The following is a 22,779-nucleotide window of genomic DNA, read 5'->3' on the forward strand; positions in this document are numbered from 1 at the left end:
TTACCTACCTAGTTCAGACTTCCTTGCTGGGCTGGTGGCAGGAGGCAGGTAGCGGTGCCAGGAGAGTTGGGCCGCACCTTCGAGGCTGGGGAGTGGAGGCTCTGATGGGAAGACTTGGCATCTACAGTTCAGATGCCTTGAAGCATTAACCATCAATACAGGTTGAAAGGCAGTGATGGCCTTCCCTGAGGTGAGGCCTGCAGTTGTGGGAGACAGATGCAGAGCTGGGACTGTGTGTTCTAACAGTGTGATAGATAAATTAGTGAGTAACTTCAACTGATTCCGTGAGCATCAGTTAACGGCACTGAGATGCTTAATGCCGTGTGTGGTTCTTTTGTGAGGAAAGCCCTAGAGAAGCAGCCTGGGGAAGGGGTGGGTGGTGAGCCGAGCTGCAGGTGAGTGACCATCCCCTCTCTCCCCAGTGGTCTCCGCCCTCAACAAGGCCTGGTGTGTGCACTGCTTTGCCTGTTCCACCTGCAGCGCCAAGCTGACACTCAAGTAAGTGTGCACTGGGCCTGCGAGCCCTCGGGTGGGACCCGCGGGGGACATTGTGGAGAGCATTCAGTGTTGGAAAAGAAAGACCTGGTGCTTCTTGCTTCTTTCTGTCCAGGCCTCCTCAAAGCAAAGGTTCCTCCTTTAATCGTTCCCTCTTTTCTTTTGTTCCTTCTCTGTCCTACACAAAGGGATAAGTTTGTTGAGATTGATCTAAAGCCAGTCTGCAAACATTGTTATGAGAAAATGCCAGAAGAATTTAAGAGGAGACTTGCCAAGCGGGAGAGAGAAGCCAAGGATAAGGACAAGCAGAAAAAGAAAAAGCCAGTCTGTCTGTGAGCTTTTCTGTCCCTCTGCCACCATTTCTACTGCTTTCTCCTGTGGTTAGTCCTCTAGAATACATGTTGATCCTGGTTTCGTCTCTTGCTTTTCTTGTTTCTTTTTGGCATGTATTTGTAGCTGCCAGAGGCTGACATAGGTGGGCTTGTCCTGTGTAGACCTGATCTTTTTGCCTAATTATTAAATTACACACTTTAATAGGGTCCACCCTTCACATAACCTGTACTGCACTTGCTTCCTTGAATCTGTAGACTCTCTCAGCTCGTTTTTTAATCACAATATGGTACAGATTCCTTTTTTTTCCAGTGGATTCAAAGGGAAGAATTCTAATCTCTTAATAGATAGTGTAAAAGTTTCATAGTATTTCTATCTGATCATTACAGCTTTTAAAATCCTAGTTTTTTGCTTCTATGCCTAAAATAATTAATTGGTCAGTTCCAGTGCTACATGTTCTATGTTAAACTAAACCCTCTCAGCATGTTTCCTATCTAAGCAGAGACCATCTAGAGTAGAGAATAAGATACCGCATCTCTGGATATGTGTATGTGTTTTTGTACAATTCCTGGTTTTCACAGGACATATTTCAGTCTTTGAAATTCTCTTGCATTGTTAGGAAAGACTGTCTCAGTTCTTCATAGGGACCATTGTGTTCCGAGTTCTAAAAGTTTTTTATTGTTTCAGTTTTCAAGTTTCCTTCTACAAAGAAAAATTAAAATTCAGATAGAAAATGAACACAATGTAAGGTTTGCTTAGCAGGCTTCCCTGGTGGCTCAGTGGTAAAGAATCTACCTGCTAAAGCAGATGTGGGTTCAACCTGAGTTGGGAGGATCCCCTAGAGAAGGATATGGTAACCCACTCCCGTATTTTTGCCTGGAAAATCTCATGAACAGAGGAGCCTGGCAAGCTATAGTTCATGGGGTCTGTAGAACACTTTGGGAGAACTTTTTAACTCAATAGCACTATTTAAATCAAATTGCCAATTGAAACATAACATTTGAATTACTGTCATCATTAGGATCTCTGGAAAAAAATCAGAAAATAATTCTCACATGGTATTTAAAGAAAAAAGGTTTTTCAGTTTAAATATGTGGTCAGGATTTTGTTATTTTTGTTCTTTAAAATTGTATCAACAGATGTAATAATTTGTAACAGATAACAGTGTGTCACTGAACGTGTCCCACACATTTCCTAGATGTAATTTCACAGAAATTGAACTAGTTAGAAAGTTCTGCATTTGTTCCATTCACAATTAGGGACTCACGACCTCAACTGCTATGAGCGCTGATAGCTGTCAACTGGAAGTGCATCACCTATAGCTAGGAGGCCTTCTCAACATGTGTCCGGAATTGCACAAGTGAATTGAGGGTGTGTGCTGTCCTGGCTTTTAAAGAATTGAGTTCTCCATATACACACTGATCACAGATGTGACCATAGGCCACATGGTCCACTGGTGCTCTTGAATTTTCTGTGAGACAGCCAACCAAAGTAACCTTTGGTTAGTTTAGGTTTTTCTTTTTGAAGATGATCATTGTTCTTGGGACAGGAGGCCAGGCAAGATGAAGCCTCATAGCTCCACCATGTAAAATACTACATGAGATACTTACACCTTCAATAAAGAGTATCAGTCTTATCAGAGAGATAGAGTTCTTTGCTCTGAATAACTATTTTTAAAAAGTGTTCTCACAGTATTTTAAAATGATTGACTTTATCTGAGTTTTATTCACGTTAGATTCCCTGCATACTTAGCACAGACTAAAATGTAGTCAGCATTCTGTATCACATAGATCATTGTACAAGAGCAGTTTATAAGGGCAACTTTCAAATAGTATTGCAGTTTATGTTTACCATAATGATTAGAATTGAGAGTAGAATTACAGTTTTTTGCTAATATGAATATAGTTGTAATATGCATAGTGTCTTCATTTACTTCAGTAAAATTACTGCACATTATCTGTATGTCTGTATACAAATGTGAATACATTTCCACTAATACTTTTTATTATTATTATTAACTTTAGGAATAAATTTGTGGAGTTTGACATGAAGCCAGTCTGTAAGAAGTGCTATGAGAAATTTCCACTGGAGCTGAAGAAAAGACTTAAGAAGCTAGCTGAGACCTTAGGAAGGAAATAACTTCCTTTATTTTTTCTCTTCTATGCAAAGATAAGAGATCACAACATTGCCTGACCTGATGCACCCTGTCTTAAAGTTGTGTCTCAAAATCGTTGAGAGCAAAGAGGACCTATTGAACACCTGTTGGTGTACTTCATCTCCTTTTTCTCATTAAAGAGAAAAAAAGTTTGTCATCATATTTAAAACATGGATGAGATCAAGATTTGCCTTTGTTAATAACCCTTATCAGTTTGTTGAAATGTAGATGATACATAATAGAAAAAGAAACATGGTTAAATGTTAAATTTTAATTAGGGTCCAAAATATTAAATATAACTTTTAAAAATGAAAGGAGTCAGTTTTTACATGACTCAAATAAAAAAATATAAGCATTATTTACTTTGTATTTGAAAGAAAATTAATTACAACTGCAGTTGGGGAGGATATAAAAAAGAAAACCATATCTCACAGAATCTTAGTGTGTTTATCAAACTAGTGACTGTAAAATGAATATACACATTGCTCATATATGAAACAAGTGTATTCAGAACTACTTGATTTGGGGACTTTTATTGTTATGGTTAAATGCAATAAGTATTAAGCTTAGTTTTAATTTTTGTTCTCCTTTGTGAACTTCTTTATACAGTTACTTAACATAGTAGTTATAGCTAGCTAATAGTATTCTTTTTAAAATTTTGTGCAAAAAAAATTTATATTAGATATTTGAAAATACAGTATACTTTACAATATTGGAAAAATGAAGTATTTTTTCATGTATTACAGCAGTTATACTTTGAAGCTTAAGGTCACAGATGCAGTCTTAGAGTAGGATATGAAATTAAATGTTAAGTAGTTTGGAATGTATCACTTAAAAAACGTGAATGTTTATGTATTGATCATATTGCCTTTATAACCATGCTAATATCTATGCTTTATATATAAATAAACTTGCCTTGCCTTAGAAAAATACATACATTAATCAGGAATTCTAGCAGTTTCATACCTTACAAACTAAAAACAAGTGCATTGAATGAGATTTGTAAACTCAAATTCATTTACCACAGCTATGATTATATTAAAATTTTTTTCTTCTTTTTAGGGAAACACATTGAAATTAATTTGTGATCTTAATTGGAAGAGAATTATGTTGATATGTGTTTCAAGTTTTTATTACAAATCTTATAATTAGATTTTATTTACTGTATGTATGAGTTATAAGTAACACTTTTAAATTGGAAAAGTGGTGTTTAAGTGTCAACTTTAGGCCAAAAGTAGTGAATTATTTTATTTTGCAAAGTTTTATCTTAAAGTTTCTGGATGTCTTTCTCCATAAACCTATATGCAAAGTGAATTTTGTGAACATTTTTTAAATGTTGCTGCTACTTAACTATGTTATCATATAAAAGAAAGTTGCAAAGATGGGCTTCTAAGGGGAAAATTATTGGTATTTTCAAAAAATTGCTGAAATGTTATTTTGCCATTAAAAAAAAAATCTCAGGATGCTACCAGTCTGCCATTAAGATATTTGTATGCATGTATTTTTAAATACTTGTGCATGCACTTTACAGTAAATTGTATTTCAGTTTTCAGTTAATTTATAACCAATAACTTAATTTTTTTAGTGCTCTTTTAGAGTTCCAAATACAATCAGTGATAGAAAATAATATATACTTTAGACTGTGTTCAGAAATCTGAACAGTCTTTGCATTTGACAGCAAGAATCAAATTCCCTTCAGCGTGCCTTTGTCAGCTAATACATGACCAGCAACAAAAATCTTTAAAGTATTTATTAAATACTGTACTGTGGATACAGTGCAGGATCTGCAGTCTGGGGTCTTGATGCTAAATTCCTAAATGCTCCCACACAGGAAATCCAGAGCAGAAAGCGCCCACTTACCTGTTTCTAATCACTGGGAAGAGGCATGGGCTGAATCACTACAGGCTTCATGTCTCTTCTGTGCCCAGAGGTCCTGCTGCTCACCTCTCTCATAAAATATGAGTTTGTAATTCCTGCAAGTTTGCCCCTTGAAGCCTCCAAGGCCATGGGGTGTTTTATCCAGACACATACTCCCTCCCCCCTGCAAGGGATCAATGAGCTCTTACCAGGAGTAAGGAGTAAATGGTTGTCAGTGCATGAGAGGATGGACTTACTTAGTTTCACATGGCTTCTTCCCAGAAGGGAGAAGCTCAGGCTAGTGAACAAATCTTTGCTTAAAATCCTACAAGGCATTTGAAATAATTCATTGTTTACTACATTTCTAAGTGCTCTTTTCCTTATCAAGCCTAATATAATTGGGAAAATGTCTGGGTACGAGTCAAACATTCTTTACATCTTACTAACATTGTAACTGATGGTAGGTCATTTTTGCCTTGTTTGCCAAAATAGCAATTTCTAAATTAAGGAAATTTTGAAGTTGGCTTACAGCATTGTTGTATTTCATTTTCGATTGTAAACTCAGTGGCAGGGACACTATGTCAATAATTATGTTTTTACATAGCAACCAGTGCAGTATACTCTTGGTGCTTAATAAATGTTCATAATTGTTAAGAATAACTGTTATCTTTTGCTTAACTTGAACGGCTTTGAGACATGGAACCTTAAGGATATAGGACTAGTGCTTAAGAAAGCCATTTTGGAAACAACCCAAGTGTCCACTAATGAAAGATTGAATGAGAAAATGTGGTCTATGTAACAATGAAATATTATTCAGCCACAGATAAGTAATCTTGCTATTTACAACAGCATGGATAGGACACTACTAAAAAGTCAGAGAAAGACACATAGTGTATGATCTCACTTATATGTGGAATGATTAAAAAAACCAAGCTCATTGATACAGAGAACAGATTGGTGGGTGTCAGTGGCAGGGGGTGGGGGGTGGGGGGTGAGGGAGGGCAAAATGGGTGGAGAGGGTCAAGAGACACAAACTTCCAGTTATAAAATAAATAATTCAGAGACATCATATACAGCTTGGTGACTATAGTTATTAATATGTATTACATATTTGAAAATTGCGAAGAGATCTTAAAAGTTATGATTATAAGAAATTTTGTAACTGCATGATGACCAATGTTAACTAGACATTGTGATCATTTTGCAATGTGTACAAACATGGAATCATTATGTTCTACACCTGAGACTAACAAATTACATGTCAGTTATGCCTCAATTTAAAAGAGTGCCACATTTCTTCTTTTTAAAAAAAGCCATTTGAAACTATTATGTATGTAGTTTTTTCTGTAACAAAGTTTAAGTAGTGCTGTGTCTAAGTCCATGTTAAAAAAAAAAATCGAACAGCCTCTGTGTTCACAGGGTGTCTTCATTGCTGCTACTGCTAAGTCGCTTCGGTCGTGTCCGATTCTGTGCGACCCCAGACGGCAGCCCACCAGGCTCCCCCGTCGCCATTTCCTTCTCCAGTGCATGACAGTGAAGAGTGAAAGTGAAGCCGCTCAGTCGTCTCCGACTCTCAGCAACCCCATGGACTGCAGCCTACCAGGCTCCTCCGTCCATGGGATTTTCCAGGCAAGAGTACTGGAGTAGGGTGCCACTGCCTTCTCCGTGAGGTGACACCATGGTACTTAATCCTGACACCTGCCCAGGGGGCTGTGATGTCAAGGAGACCCTTTAAGGTTCCATGGCAATTTAATGGAGAAGGGGTAGCACTGGAGCAATCGGACATCCAGATGCACAAAAATGGCTCCTGACATAAGCCTTCCACTTACTGAAACGATGAACTCAAAGTCATATATCTAAATATAAAGTGTGAGACAAAAGAAAACCTTTGTGACTAGGGGTCATGAGTTCTTACGCCACAGCAAAAGCATGATTCAGAAAACAAAAGAAATGACAAGTTGCAATTTATCAAAATCAAAAACTGTCTCCTTAGTGGAAGATGCTGGCGAGTTATAATGAAATAACAAACTACAGACTGGGAGGAAATGTTCCGCAATCACGTTTGAAAGAACTTGCAGTCAGAATACCTAAAGTCCTCTCAAAACTCAGCAGTCGATGAAACAGTGAGACAACAGTCAATGAAAATTCAATAATCAATGTAAGAAGAACAAAAGAAATTTTATTCGAGCCAAACTGAGGATTGTAATCTGGGAAGCCGATTCTCAGAAGCCCTGAGAATTGTCCCACCTGTTAGATGTCGATTCAGTTCAGTTCAGTCACTCAGTCGTGTCCGACTCTGCGACCCCATGGACACCAGGCCTCCCTGTCCACCAACTCCCAGAGTTTACTCAAACTCATATCCATTCAGTCAGTGATGCCATCCAACCATCTCATTCTCTGTTGTCCTCTTCTCCCTCCTTCAGTCTTTTCCCAGCATCAGGATCTTTTCAAATGAGTCAGCTCTTGGCATCAGGTGGCCAAAGTATTGGAGTTTCAACATCAGTCCTTCCAATGAATATTCAGGACTGATTTCCTTTAGGATGGACTGGTTGGAACTCTTTGCAGTCCAACGGACTCTCAAGAGTCTTCTCCAACACCACAGTTCAAAAGCATTGATTCTTCGGCACTCAGCTTTCCTTATAGTCCAACTCACACCCGTACATGACTACTGGAAAAACCATAGCCTAGACTAGACGGACCTTTGTTGGCAAAGTAACATCTCGGCTTTTGAATATGCTGTCTAGGTTAGTCATACCTTTTCTTCCAAGTAGTAATTGTCTTAATTTCATGGCTGCAGTCATCTGCAGTGATTTTGTAGCCCAAGAAAATAAAGTCTGTCACTGTTTCCCTATCTATTTGCCATGAAGTGATGGAACCAGATGCCATGATCTTCGTTTTCTGAATGTTGAGCTTTAAGCCAAATTTTCACTCTCCTCTTTGACTTCCACCAAGGGCTCCTTAGTTCTTCACTTTCTGCCATAAGGGTGGTGTCATCTGCATATCTGAGGTTATTGATATTTCTCCCAGCAATCTTGATTCCAGCTTGTGCTTCTTCCAGACCAGGGTTTCTCATGATGTACTCTGCATAGAAGTTAAATAAGCAGGGTGACAATATACAGCCTTGATGTACTCCTTTTCCTATTTGGAACCAGTCTGTTGTTCCATGTCCAGTTCTAACCGTTGCTTCCTGACCTGCATACAGATTTCTCAAGAGGCAGGTCAGGTAGTCTGGTATTCCCATCTCTTGAAGAATTATCCAGTTTGTTGTGATCTGCATAGTCAATAAAGCAGAAATAAATGTTTTTCTGGAACTCTCTTGCTTTTTCCGTGATCCAGCGGATGTTGGCAATTTGACCTCTGGTTCCTCTGCCTTTTCTAAAACCAGCTTGAACATCTGGTAGTTCATGGTTCATGTACTGTTGAAGCCTGGCTCGGAGAATTTTGAGCATTACTTTACTAGCGTGTGAGATGAGTGCAATTGTATGGTAGTTTGAGCATTCTTTGGCATTGCCTTTCTTTGGGATTGGAATGAAAACTGACCTTTTCCAGTCCTGTGGCCACTGCTGAGTTTTCCAAATTCGCCGGCATATTGAGTGCAGCACTTTCACAGCATCATCTTTCAGGATTTGAAGTAGCTCAACTGGAATTCCATCACCTCCACTAGCTTTGTTCATAGTGATGCTTTCTAAGGCCCACTTGGCTTCACATTCCAGGATGTCTGGCTCTAGGTGGGTGATCACCCCATTGTGATTATCTGGGTTGTGAAGATCTTTTTTGTACAGTTCTGTATACTCTTGCCACCGCTTCTTAATATCTTCTGCTTCTGTTAGGTCCATACCATTTCTGTCCTTTATTGAGCCCATCTCTGCATGAAATGTTCCCTTGGTATCTCTAATTTTCTTCAAGAGATCTCTAGTCTTTCCCATTCTATTGTTTTCCTCTATTTCTTTGCACTGATCACTGAGGAAGGCTTTGGAACTCTGCATTCAAATGGGTATATCTTTCCTTTTCTCCTTTGCTTTTTGGCTTCTCTTCTTTTCACAGGTATTTGTAAGGCCTCCTCAGACAGCCATTTTGCTTTTTTGCATTTCTTTTTCTTGGGGATGGTCTTGATCCCTGTCTCCTGTACAATGTCACGAACCTCCATCCATAGTTCACCAGGCACTCGGTCTATCAGATCTAGTCCCTTAAATCTATTTCTCACTTCCACTGTATAATCATAAGGGATTTGATTTAGGTCATACCTGAATGGTCTAGTGGTTTTTCCCACTTTCTTCAATTAAAGTCTGAATTTGGCAATAAGGAGTTCATGATCTGAGCAACAGTCAGCTCCCAGTCTTGTTTTTGCTGACTGTATAGAGCTGCTCCCAATCTTGTTTCTGCTGACTGTTTAAAGCTTCTCCATCTTTGGCTGCAAAGTTTATAATCAGTCTGATTTCAGTGTTGACCATCTGTTGATGTCCATCTGTAATCTTCTCTTGTGTTGTTGAAAAAGTGTGTTTGCTATGACTAGTGCATTCTCTTGGCAAAACTATTAGCCTTTGCCCTGCTTCATTTTGTACTCCAAGGTCAAATTTGCCTGTTAGTCCAAGTATCTCGACTTTCTACTTTTGCGTTCCACATTTTCAAGACAAAGGATCATCAATCAAAATAACTTACTGACATTTTGCCTAAAGTTAATGGAGGAAACTCAGCCCAGGTGGGCAGGTCACCACAACCCCCTGCAGAGGTGGGAAGGAGCACTATTCTTTTAAGAAGTTATGTTGCTAGCGCACAAGAAAGTTAAAAGAAAAGCCCTCTACTTTGGAGCAGGCACTCCCATCTTTGAGGGGGTCCAGTTAATGTGTAATGCAAACTGCTCATTAGGGAGGGAGAGAGAAAGCCAAGAGTGACATATAGAACTCTATGTTTAAAGTTTCTCATCCTGGCTTATGACTTTTTTATCAGCCAGTTTTACCTGATTAATCTTGAGTTCTCAACTTCTGAATTAATTGAACTGACAGGCACCTAGCATAGAGCAAAGGCATCCATTGCTGATCAAAATCAAGAGTTTCTTCATCTCAAGTCCCTCTGTGCTCTTCCTCTTTCACTTACTCCTTTTCAGTATATTCAACTAAAACAGATTAAGGTAGTAATTTTATGTGCTTGCCAAGGTATGCTTGGCAAGGTTGCTTTACTGTTCACACCCTCCGTTTCCTATCTGTCCACCTGAGCATAAGAACAAATAACAGTACTTTCATTAAGTTGTTGGGAGAATAAGTCAGTACATGTGATGTTGAGCTGCAGGCCACAGGCCTTGCCCAGGTTCAAGACTAAAAGCCCAGAGTAAGCAACAGAAAGAAGCACAATGCTGGAATCAAGATTGCCGGGAGAAATGTCAACCTCAGATATGTTGCAGATGACACCACCCTTATGGCAGAGAGTGAAGAGGAACTAAAAAGCCTCTTGATGAAAGTGAAAGAGAGTGAAAAAGTTGGCTTAAAGGTCAACATTCAGAAATCGAAGATCATGGCATCCAGTCCCATCACTTCATGGCAAATAGATGGGGAAACAGTGGAAACAGTGTCAGACTTTATTTTGGGGGGCTCCAAAATCACTGCAGATGGTGATTGCAGCCATGAAATTAAGACACTCCTTGGAAGGAAAGTTAAGACCAACCTGGATAGCATATTCAAAAGCAGAGACATTACTTCACCAACAAAGGTCCATCTAGTCAAGGCTATGGTTTTTCCAGTGGTCAGGTATGGATGTGAGAGTTGGACTGTGAAGAAAGTTGAGCACCGAAGAATTGATGCTTTTGAACTGTGGTGTTGGAGAAGACTCTTGAGAGTCCCTTGGACTGCAAGGAGATCAGCCCTGGGTGTTCTTTGGAAGGAATGATGCTAAAGCTGAAACTCCGGTACTTTGGCCACCTCATGCGAAGAGTTGACTCATTGGAAAAAAACTCTGATGCTGGGAGGGATTGGGGGCAGGAGGAAAAGGGGATGACAGAGGATGAGATGGCTGGATGGCATCACCGACTCGATGGACTTTAGTTTTAGTGAACTGCGGTAGATGGTGATGGACAGGGAGGACTGGTGTGCTGCGATTCAGGGGTCGCAAAGAGTCGGACATGACTGAGTGACTGAACTGAACTGAAGCGACAGGAACTTACCCACCTGAAGCGAGGTCTTGGAGCAACATCCCCAGGTGTGTAGCAGGACATAGGGCCAGGCTCACTCCCTTGGGGAAAGGGATACTACCAATTAGAGAGGACTTAACCTCCTGTTAGAGAAGGCAATGGCACCCCACTTCAGTACTCTTGCCTGGAAAATCCCATGGACGGAGGAGCCTGGTGGGCCACAGTCCATGGGGTCGCTAAGAGTCGGACATGACAGAGCGACTTCACTTTCACTTTTCACTGTCACTTTTCACTTTCATGCATTTGAGAAGGAAATGGCAACCCACTCCAGTGTTCTTGCCTGGAGAATCCCAGGGACGGGGGAGCCTGGTGAGCTGCAGTCTATGGGGTCGCACAGAGTCGGAAAGGACTGAAGCGACTTAGCAGCTGCAGCAGACCTCCTGTTGACTCATTATTTACCAAGGAAACCAGCAGAGGGACTCGCTCCTCACTATCCCTTAGATTAGTTAACATTAGCTGGGGTCTGGACCAAGTACCCTCCCAGACCAGCCACCCTTATTCACATCCAACAAACCCGAAACAAAACACACCATGATGGTTTCCCTCTTTATAAAGAAAATAATTGCTCACTGTAGAAAATTTGGAAAAATGGAAAAATCAAAAAGGATAGCCTGTAAGAGGCCAGATTAGCTCTAAGTGTTGAATAAAACTATTTTAAAAGGATAAAAAGTATCCATAACCATAAATCCTGAACTCCCCGTATACACAGGATGTGATCTTTTCACTACTGAAAACATTTTCTACAACTTGTCTTAAAACTACGTCCGAAAAATTCAAATTCCAAAAGAGCGCTTAGATATAGCCGACTGGCGCCGCGGCGTGACGTCAGCACCGGGAACAGCGCGTCCGGCTCGAGAGCCTGCGGGAGAGATATTTCCGGACGCAGCTGCTACCGGCCGGGGTCATCTTTAAGCACTTTCAACCGCGTCACACACCCCACGAGCTTCGCGTTCCTGCGCTGCGCAAGCGCGTTCACCTCTGCGAGCCGGCGTCCGCGGGTCTGCGCGGCGCACAGGATTGACGCAGCTCTCACGCATGCACGCACCTACGCAGGCGCGTCGCCCTCTCTCCGGCGACGGCGCTGCGTCACGGACCTTCGGGCTGCGCGCTCCCGAGACGACGGCGGCCGCTTCGGCCTCGGCGCTGGCGTTCGTTATCCAGAGCCCAGTCGGCGGCAAGATGAGGCGCAGCAAGGCCGACGTGGAGCGATACATCGCTTCGGTGCAGGGCTCTGCCCCGTCACCCCGGGAGGTGAGCGGGCCGGGGCCATGGCCTCCGGGCGGGCCCGCGGCGGCGGCGCCATGTCCCCCGCTGAGGCGCGGCCGGGCGGCCGGCGGCGGGCGGGAGACGGGGAGGCGGCGGGCGGGCGTTGGCGCTCTCTGTTTCTCTTCTTCCTCTTTCGTTTCCTGCTCTTCGTTCCCGGCGCTCGGGCGTCCTGGGCTCCACGCCGAGGCGCAGCCGCCCCGCCGCCTCTCACTCACCGCTTTGGAAGCTGCTTTCCGCGCATTTTGTTTTTCAACGGAGTTCCGGGGGTTCTGAGTTTCCGTCCGGGCCTTGTTTCTGGAGTAGACTCTGTGGCCTTCCGACGACGTCTCTCGGGGTACTCTGCCATCTCCGGCGTAGTTTGGGAGCTGGGTGCCCAGCGGATCCCGCGGACCTTGATACCAGAGGGTGGGCGGAGGGGGCGCTGGACCCGGAGTCGCTGCCCAGGGCCGAGTCGCAGCTCCGCCAAGCACGCGCTGTGGGATTCGAGACAACTGCCGCTTATTTCATTAATAGGTTGGGAGTTAGGGTATCGATAGGAGTTTTTAGGATGGGCTATGATACACATTTAGGGCAGTGCTTGGCACATGGTAAGCTCTCAGTAGATGTGGCTGTTACAGGGACAGGCATTCCAGGTGTTCTGGGCCGGAGCCTATGCGAATAAAGATGTATGAGGAAATTAAAACCAGCGAACAGTCAGGATTGTAACGGCACCGTAATAGTGTCTTGGTTACCACATACTAGGCATATATTATTTTACTTTGTGCTCCCGACAACCCTACGGCTGTTAGGACCTGGGGAATTCAAGATACTTTTCCGGGGGCACATGGTAACCCAGCAGGATTTTGGCAGTGGGTGTGATTTCTTTCTTTCAGGAGTATGGAGTGGGTTACAGCCTATGGCTCTGGAGGAGGGGAATAGGTGCCAACCTTAAGATTGTAACTTCCAGCTGCTGGCATAGCTGTGAATACAAATGTACCTACCAGAGTCAAAAACAGGAGCTCATTAAACATTCTCTGTCCCTGAAACTGATGTGGCCGGTTTTTTTTTTTCTTCTAAAGCAAGTTAAGCGCTTTTAAGAAAATTTTAGTGGGCACCCTGGCTCTCCAAAGCCTTAAAAACCACTGTCTAGACAGGAATTAGAATGTTCTTTGAACTAGGGAACTTTTCCATCAGTAAAGAAGAGTGGGCACAAAACGTTAAGGATTGGTTATTACTGTCACCTCTTTTACATTTATAAAGAGTATTATAATCAGATGTTTTTCTTCAGACAAGGAGAAATCATTGACTTTTGAACCTGGGGACTTCAGTGGGATATTGATTAGCAAGTGCAGTAGGTAACTTTGGGTCCCAGATAAAGACCTAAAAGAGGTGCTTTAATCATAATAGAAATGTTTAAAATAATAATTCAAGGAGTTAACATCCTTTAACTAGCTATAGTTGGACTTTACCTGATATTTAGCAGCCTGATACCTGGATCTCAAGGACATAGACCAGGAAGAAAGGCTTCAGGTGGCAGGAGGAGAGGGTTAGGGGACAGCCACTGGGGGACCGATTCCACTTCCTGCAGGAGAAGCGCTTCTGCTATGATTGGAGTCACAGTTGTTGCACAAGCTGAAGGATTGCTAATGAACATCAGGAGAAAACTTTGATAGTCAGTGTCCTGGAGAAACACTGCAGGACAAGGTCCTAGGTGGACCTCTAGAGAAGCAGAGAGTAAAGAGAATCCCCAGATTCAGCTGTTTAAAATCTGGTGCTAAAATAGCAAAGTTTTTATTTGGTTTCAGTTGATTCATGGGGCTTCTCTTGTAACTTAGTAGAATCTGCCTGCAGTGCGGGAGACTGGGGTTTGATTCCTTTGTCGAGAGGATCCCCTGGAGAAGGAAATGGCAACCCACTCGAGTATTCTTGCCTGGAGAATCCCATGGACAGAGGAGCCTGGCAGGCTACAGTCTCTGGGCTCACAATACACAGACTAAAATAGGACACTGAGGGAGGCCTGAGGTGCAGAGTTGATAAAGGCTTGCTTCTCAGGAGGTCCTGGGGTGGATCTCCAGGAATCGGGGATGGGTGTTCAGAGTAGGAAGGTCCCTTGCCCTCAGGATCCTGATTAACCTCAAGAAATGAACTGTGAAACTTTTAAATTAGACTTTGGTAAGAGTGTATTAGGTCTTCCTGGCTTCCCAGGTAGGTCAGTGGTAAAGAATCCACCTGCCAGTACAGGAGACTCGGGCTTGATCCCTGTGTTGGGAAGATCCCATGAAGAAGGAAATGACTACCCATTCCAGTATTTCCTGGGAAACCCCATGGACAGAGAAGCCTGGTGGGCTACAGCCCATGGGGTCAAAAGAGTCGGACATAACTTAGCAACTGAAACAAAATAAACAAAAACTTCGGAACACATGACAATAATGCTATAATCGTGGGTGTAAGTGAACATGGTGCTTTGGACAGGTTGGGAGGGAGATGGTAGAGGGAGCAGAGACAGTGGCTGTGAAGAGTATAAAAAGATTAGGGTGTCTGTACTTGGTACCCAGTTGGGCCGACACTGGCAATGTTGGACTAAGTGCTGTGATGGGTCCATAGTCATATATCTTCCCAGGCTTCCACTCATTTCTTTACTTCTTTTGTGTTGCCATTTTCTACTCCTTTACACCTGCTTTTGATTTTGTTAGGACTTTGCAGGTGGTGCAGTTGGTAAAGAATCTGCCTGCCAATGCAGGAGGTGTAGGTTCCATCCCTGAGTCTGGAAGATCCTCTGGAAGAGGAAATGGCAGCCCACTCCAGTATTACTGCCTGGAAAGTTCCATGGACAGAGGAACCTGGCGGGCTACGGTCCGTGGGGTCTCAAAAGAGTTGAACGAGACTGAGCACACAAAACCAACACCTGCTTTTGCTTTTACTGAAAATATAATTTCCTTTTTCTTTCCCCTGATGGATTCTATTTAGTTTTCTTAGTTTCTTAGTTTTATATCTAGGTTTTTACTCCACGCCCCTGATTTCCTGCTTCTCAGAGGCAGCTTCACAGCTCTTAGTTATTTGTTCTACCTTAAACATCTGTATGTCATACTTCTGAGTAATGTACATATTACAGTTGCTCGTCGAACAGCACAGATCCACTTACATGAAGGGTTTTTTTGTGTTTTTTTCAATGAATACATAGAGCAGTGCTATGGGATCCACAGTTGGCTGAATATGAAGATGTGGAAGCTTGGATATATATGGATTACCCAGGGTTCTGGAGGGAGAGTGTGTGTGTGTGTGTACAGGGGGACGACTGTTAAGTATCCATAGATTTTCAATTGTGCAGAGGTCAATGCCCCTAATCCTTGCTTTGTTGATCTGCTTTTCTCCATTTTAAACTCTTTCTACTGACAAAAAATGTCTTTACCTAATCTTTCGTTGGGTTGTCAAATCTTGGTTTGAAATAATTTTTTTCTTAATTTTGAGAGCATTGCTGCATATTTGCAGTGTGCTGTTGGAGGTTATATGTGGTTCTTATTCTTGATAGCCTATAGGTTTTCTGGAAGTTTTCTTTCAGTTGACAAACTTACTTCCTTCACTTCTGGAACATCTTGTATTTCATTGAGCATTTTTTTCTTTCCTCTCTCCCTCTTTTTTTCCTGTTATCTTTCTGGTGTTCTTATTGACTGAAAAGTTGGTTCGGGTTTGGCCATCCACATTTTTCTGTCTTCTTTGTTTCTTCTGTTATATTTTTTGATAGATTTCCTTTAACCTAACCTTCCAGGAGAACAGAATTAGGAACTCACTGTTGGGTACCTCAACTTTACTTGTCCTCTCTATAACCCTTACCCCTCACCCTTGTCAGGAATCCACAAATTTGGAGCCCATCAGTTTATAACAAACCCATTCGTTTCACCTTTTGCAGAGAGTGTATATGAGAGGGGGAGTCTGTTGGCTGTGTAAGGTGAAGGGCAGTATGGTGTCTCTCAAGTCTGAATGTTCCTGTTTTCAGCCCCACATCAGTTGATGCTTAGCAGCTTAAGTGAATTCAGGCATTTGCTTCTAGTGGTGTGAAGTGTCATGGAAAGCAGCACTGAGGGAACCAGATTGTCCTGCTGTGTAGCCTTGGCTGTGCTCCTTCCTGGCTGTGTATACTTCCACAAGACACTTAACCTACTGGACTTCAATTTCCTGTAAAATGAGACTGGAGGCAGAAATGATCAGGTTTCCCCCAAATTTCATGATTCTGTGTGTTAGTCTTTAATAATTGTTGCTTAATTATCTAAAGATAATCCTCTTTTAGTGAGATGTGCTGTGCTTAGTCGCTCAGTCATGTCTGATTCTTTGCAACCCCATGGACTGCACCTCGTGAGGCTCCTCTGTCCATGGGGTTTCTCCAGGGAAGAATACTGGAGGAGGTTGCCATGCCTCCTCCAGGGAATTTTCCCAACCCAGGGATTGAACTCAGGTCTCCCGCACTGTAGGCAGATTCTTTACCGTCTGAGCCTCCACCAAGTCATCCTATGTCACCCCTTCTCCTCCTGCCCTCAATCTTTCCCAGTATCAGGGTCTTTTCCAGTGAGTTGGCTCTTCACACCCAGTAGTCAAAGTATTGGAGCTTCAGCTTCGGCATCAGTACTTCCAATGAATATTCAGGGTTGATTTCCTTCAGGATTGACTTGTTTGAGCTCCTTGCTGTCCAAGGGACTCTCAAGAGTCTTCTCTAAAGTGACAGCTCAAAAGCATCAATTCTTTGGCCCTCAGCCTTCTTTATGGTCCAGTTTCCCTGATAGTTCAGTTGGTAAAGAATCCAGCTGCAATTCAGGAGACCCTGGTTCAATTCCTGTGTGGGGAAGATCCGCTGGAGAAGGGATGAGCTACCCACTCCCAGTATTCTTGGGCTTCCCTTGTGGCTTGGCTGGTAAAGAATCTGCCTGCAATGAGGGAGACCTGAGTTCGATCCCTGGGTTGGGAAGATCCCCTGGAGAAGGGAAAGGCTGCCTATTCCAGTATTCTGGCCTGGATAATTCACAGACTGTATAGTTCATGGGGTTGCAAAGAGTCGGACATGACTGAGTGATTTTCACTTTCACTTTTCTCACATACGTACATGACTACTGTAAAAAAGCCATAGCTTTGACTATACTGACCTTTGTCAGCAAAGTGATGGCCCTGCTTTCTAATATGATGTCTAGATTTGTCATAATTTTTCTTCCAAGGAATAAGTGTCTTAATTTCATGGCTACAGTCACCATCTGTAGTAATTTTGGAGCCCAAGAAGATAAAGTCTGTCACAGTTTCCATTTTTTTCCCCCATCTATTTGCCATGAAGTGATGGGACCAGATGCCATGATCTTAGTTTTCTGAATGTTGAGCTTTAAGCCAACTTTTTCACTCTCCTCTTTCACTGTCATCAAGAGGCTCTTTAGTTCCTCTTCTATTTCTGCCATAAGGGTGGTGTCATCTGCATATCTGAGGTTGTTGATATTTCTCCCAGCAGTTTTGATCCCAGCTTGTGATTCATCCAACCGAGCATTCCACTTGATGTCCTCTGCGTATAAGTTAAATAAGCAGGGTGACAGTGTACAACCTTGATGTACTTCTTTCTCAATTTTGAACCAGTCAGCTGTTTGATGTCCGATTCTAAGTGTTGTTTCTTGATCTGCAGGTAAGGTGGTCTGGTATTCTCACTCTTTAAGAATTTTTCACAGTTTGTTGTGATCAACACAGTCAAAAATTTAAGCATAGTCAATGAAGCAGATGTTTTTCTGGAATTCTCTTTACTTTTTCTGTGATCCATTGGACTTTGGCAATTTGACCTCTGGTTCCTCTGCCTTTTCTAAATCCAGCTTGTACATCTGGAAGTTCTCAGTTCACATACTGGTGGAGCCTAGCTTGAAGGATTTTGAGCACCACCTTGCTAGCATGTGAGAAGAGCGCAATTGTGCTGTAGTTTGAGCATTCTTTGGCATTGCCTTTCTTTGGGATTGGAATGCAAACTGATCTTTTCCAGTCCTGTGGCCACTGCTCTGAGTTTTCCAAATTTGCTGGCATATTGAGTGCAGCACTTAACAGCAGCATCTTTTAGGATTTGAAATAGCTCAGCTGTATTTCCGTCACCTGCAGTAGCTTTGTTCATTGTAATACTTCTTAAGGCCCACTTGACTTCACATTCCAGGATGTCTGACTCTAGGTTAGTGATCACACCATTGTGGTTATCTAGGTCATTAAGATCTTTTTTTCTATCATTTCAGTTCAGTTGCTCAGTCATGTCCGACTCTTTGCGATCCCATAAACTGCAGCATGCCAGGTCTCCCTGTCCATCACCAACTGCTGGAGTCTGCCCAAACCCATGTCCGTTGAGTTGGTGATGCCATCCAGCCATCTCATACTCTGTTGTCCCTTTCTCCTCCTGCCCTCAATCTTTCTCAGCATCAGAGAAAGGTTTTTTTGTATAGTTCTGTGTATTCTTGCCAGCTCTTCTTAATATCTTATGCTTCTGTTAGATCCATACCGTGTCTGTCCTTTATTGTGCTCTACTTTGCATGAAATGTTCCCTTGGTATCTCTAATTTTCTTGAAGAGATCTGTAGTCTTTCCCATTCTGTTGTTTTCCTCTATTTCTTTGCATTGATCCCTGAGGGAGGCTTTCTTATCTCTCCTTGCTTTTCTTTGGAACTCTGCATTCAGATGGGTATATCTTTCCTTTTCTCCTTTGCTTTTCACTTCTCTTCTTTTCTCAGCTATTTGTAAGGCCTCCTCAAAACAGCGATTTTGCCTTGTTGCATTCTTTTTCTTGGGGATGGTTTTGATCACTGTCTTGTTCAGTGGTACAAACCTCCATCCATAGTTCTTCAGACACACTTTCAGAACTAATCCCTTGAATCTGTCACTTTTTTTTTAACTCTGTCGCTTCTACTGTATAATCGTAAGAGATTTGATTTTGGTCCTACCTGAAAGGCCTAGTGGTTTTTCCTACACTCTTCAATTTAAGTCTGAATTTTGCAAGTACAAGCGCATGATCTGAGCCACTTACATTAATCTACTGTCTGTATAGACCACATTTTGTTTATCCCTTTATCTGTTGAAGGACACTTGTTTCTGCCTTTTGGCTATTGTGGGTAATGCTGCTGTGAACATGGGTGTGCAGATATCTATTTGAGATTTTGTTTTTAACTCTTGAATTTGTATCCATGAGTAGAATTGCTGGGTTGTAATCTGCGTTTAGCTTTAGATAAATTGCAAACTGTTTTCCATAGTGGCTGCACCATTTTATATCTCCATCAGCAGTGTAAGAGGATTTCAGTTTCTCTATACTCTTTTTTCTTCTTCTTCTTCTTCTTTTTAAAATTATAGCCATCCTGGTAGGGGTTTTATATTGTGGCTTTGATGTGCATTTTCCTGATTACCAATAATGTTGAGCATCTTTTCATGGCTTATTGGTTATCTGCATATCTTCTTTAGTGCAGTAGCTACCTAAGCCCTTTGCTTTGGGCTTCTTAATTGAATATTTGTCTGTTATTGAGTTGTAGAAATACTTTATATCTTTTGGATATAATTTCCAAATGTTTTTTCTCATTCTATAAGTTGTCCTTTCACTTTTTTTTGGATTGTCAGTTGATGCAAAACATTTTTAATTTTAGTGAATCTCATTTTATCTGTTGTGTCTTATGTTTTTTGGTGTTATATCTAAGAGTACATTGCCAAATTTGAGCTAACGGAGATTTAACCCTATGTTTTCTTGTGAGAGTTTTATGGATTTTAGTTCTTAATGTTGGCCCATTTTGAGTTAGTTTGTATACATGTGGAAAATCAATTGTATCATCACCGTCTATTGAAGAGACTGTTTTCTTTCCGTTGAATAGACGTGGCATGCTTGTCAGACATTAGTTGTCCATAGCTTTATGGGTTTGTTTCTGAACTCTCAGTTCTGTTTAGTTGGTCTGTATGTCTCTCCTTAGATCAGTGGCAGGATGTTTTGATTGCTGTAGTCTTGTAGTAAGTTTTGCATTGGGGAAGTGGTATGTCTTTCAGCTTTGTTCTATTTCAAGAGTGTGTTTGGGGCCTCTTATAATACCATATGAATTTGAGAATTGACCTTTCTGTTTCTTCAGAAAAGGCTGTTGGAATTCTCATGAGATTGCGTTGAATCTGTAGATTCCTTTGGGTGGTATTCACCCATTGGTAATATTAGGTCATCCTGTTCATGAACACACCTTTCCATTTATTTAGGTCTTTTAATTCCTTTCAGCAGTGTTTTAAATTTATCAGCATACAGGTTTTTTGCCTCTTTGGGTAACTTTACTCCCAGGTATTTGATTCTTTCATAAGCTTTTGTGACTGGAATTGCTTTATCAGTTCACTCTTCTGCTTATTCAGCACAGCTGACTGTTGTGTGCTAATCTTGTGTCCTGCAGTGTTGCTGGATTAGCTTTTTAGCTAATAGTTTTCTTGTGAATTTTGGGGGACTTTATATAAGATTGCATCATCTATGGATATTGATAGTTTTGCTACTTCCTTTCAATTCAGTTTTTTTTTGTTTTTGTTTTTGTAATTTCTTTCCTGTCTGAAATTGTTCTGATTAAAACTTCCAACTCAGTGTTGAATAGAAGCACTGAAAGCCATTCCTGATCTTAAAGGGAAAGCCTTTAATCTTTCATCCTTGAGTGTGGTGTTGCTATTGGTGTTGTTTAGTCGTTAAGTCTTGTCTGACTCTTTTGTGACCCTATGGACTGTAGCCTGCCAGAAATCCCCTACAGAAATCCCTCTGTCCATGGGATTTCCCAGGCAAGGATACTGTAGTGGGTTGCCATTTCTTTCTTCAGTGGTTCTTCCCGACCCAGATATTGAACCTGCATCTCCTGCTTGGCAGGCAGATTCTTTACCACTGGCACCACCTGGAAAGCCCTGAGCATGATGTTAGCTGTGAGCTTTTCATTAATGACCTTTATCATGTTGAGGATATTCTTTGCTTTCTGAGAGAATCAGTTTTCTGAGAATTTTTATCATGAATGAATGTTGGATTTTGTCACATACTGTTTTTCCTTTGATGGCACTTGACATGGTCTTGCAGTTTATTTCCTTTGTTTTTTAATGTGATGTATTAGTTAACTCATTGTCTTGTATGAAATCAACCTTGTATTCCTGGGACAAAAATCCCTGTTGATTATGGTGTATAATAGTTTTGATGAGTTCTTGGTTCATTTTGCTGAGGAAAATTTGTGGAAAATTAGAGTTAAATTTTTTTTTAGTAGACTTAGAACAGTTTTAGGTTCAGAGCAAAATTGTAATGAAGGTAGTTTTCCCACATTCGTCCTGCTTACCCCAGTGTCAGCATTTCCCACAAAATAGAACACTTGTTACAGTTGATGAACTTAAAATATTTTCATCCGAAGTCCACGGTTTACCTTAGGGTTCACTCTTGGTGGTGTACAGTCCTGGGTTTTGACAAATGTATAAGGACATGTATTCATTGTTATTGTGTCATACATAGTAGCTTCGCTGCCCTGAAGATCCTCTGTGTTTTGCTGTTCATACCTTCTTCCCTGCAGGCCCAGGCTACCACTAATGTTTTTACTGTCTATGTAGTTTTGCCTTTTCCAAAACGTAATATAGTTGGAATCCTAAGAATGTAGCCTTTTCAGATTGGTTTAAGTTTCCTTGGTGGTTTAAGTTTCCTTCGTGTCTCTTTATAGCTTCATTGCCATCTGAAACACCACCTGTTGTGGCTCTGTTGTCCTGCCTAGGTGGGATTCTTAGAAGCATTCAGTCAGAACCTAACTGATGTTCTGTTTGACTGGGTTGCTCTTCAGGCAAACTCATGCCCCCGTTGTGTGAACCATGGTTCCTCTTGTTCTGAGGAGGCTTGTTAAGGAAACAACCATTATCATTAGAGTAAAACCAACCTGTCTCATGAACCCAGTTTTACATTGAGTGCATATGTAAACGCAGTTGTGTTACTGAGTGAATGATTCAATGGTAGGTGAGTTCTCTACAAGGATATCAAGACATGACATCAGCAAGACATGACCAAAGGTGAGTTCTTTCGATGTTTGACTGCCTAAAGGCAGTATGGTAACTTTTCTGATAACCTTAAAACTAAAAAGATCAAAAGGATTGGGAGAACCCTCTTTCAGAGTCTTTAATCCTAGTAAAAATCTAGATAAAATGAGTTTTTCCTGTTTGCTTCACTGGAATTTCACTCTCTACTCAGCTTGGTTTAATATATACTTGTGTGAAGCTCTGATAGGTGTACTGGACCTAACTGCCCATGGTGAGAGGCACCAGGGGCCCTCCACTTGCTCTGCTTTTCATATCTGTTCCTGTACCAGACATGCGTCACACATGCCCTACTGGGTGCTCTTCCTCAGTTGATCTCAGACTCACTTCCCCTGGTTCTCCTTTGACTAGGTTAGTGAGAATCTTGGTCATGAATTCATACATGTCTCTGATTAGATGACGAAGCGTTGGCTACCTTAAGAGATTCATAGTTACTGTGCCATTTATTTAACTTCATTGAATTTCTTCACTCTGAC

The 22,779-nt window shown here is 41.7% G+C and overlaps 2 protein-coding genes across 7 annotated transcripts in view; both read left to right on the forward strand.

The window, feature by feature from the left end:
- LIMS1 (LIM zinc finger domain containing 1) overlaps nt 1-5,472 on the forward strand; it is a 32,756-nt gene extending 27,284 nt beyond the window's left edge. For 2 of the 3 annotated variants that reach the window (XM_068983303.1, XM_068983294.1), the window contains exons 9-10: nt 423-498; nt 2,850-5,472. In XM_068983303.1, the coding sequence (XP_068839404.1) occupies nt 423-498; nt 2,850-2,964 (191 nt within the window). In that variant the 3' untranslated portion in view covers nt 2,965-5,472. Of the gene's footprint in view, nt 1-422; nt 499-683; nt 832-2,849 lie in introns of those variants that run through there. The other variant, XM_068983287.1, reaches the window with a different exon arrangement.
- A 6,725-nt stretch (nt 5,473-12,197) lies between these two features.
- LOC138085730 (E3 SUMO-protein ligase RanBP2-like) overlaps nt 12,198-22,779 on the forward strand; it is a 58,396-nt gene continuing 47,814 nt past the window's right edge. For all 4 annotated transcript variants that reach the window (XM_068980248.1, XM_068980258.1, XM_068980266.1 and 1 more), the window contains exon 1: nt 12,198-12,269. In XM_068980248.1, coding sequence (XP_068836349.1) covers nt 12,198-12,269 — 72 coding nt within the window. The remainder of the gene's footprint in view (nt 12,270-22,779) is intronic.

The sequence above is a fragment of the Capricornis sumatraensis genome, chromosome 1 (genome assembly GCF_032405125.1).
Source record: "Capricornis sumatraensis isolate serow.1 chromosome 1, serow.2, whole genome shotgun sequence".
In the NCBI taxonomy this organism is placed as follows: domain Eukaryota; kingdom Metazoa; phylum Chordata; class Mammalia; order Artiodactyla; family Bovidae; genus Capricornis; species Capricornis sumatraensis.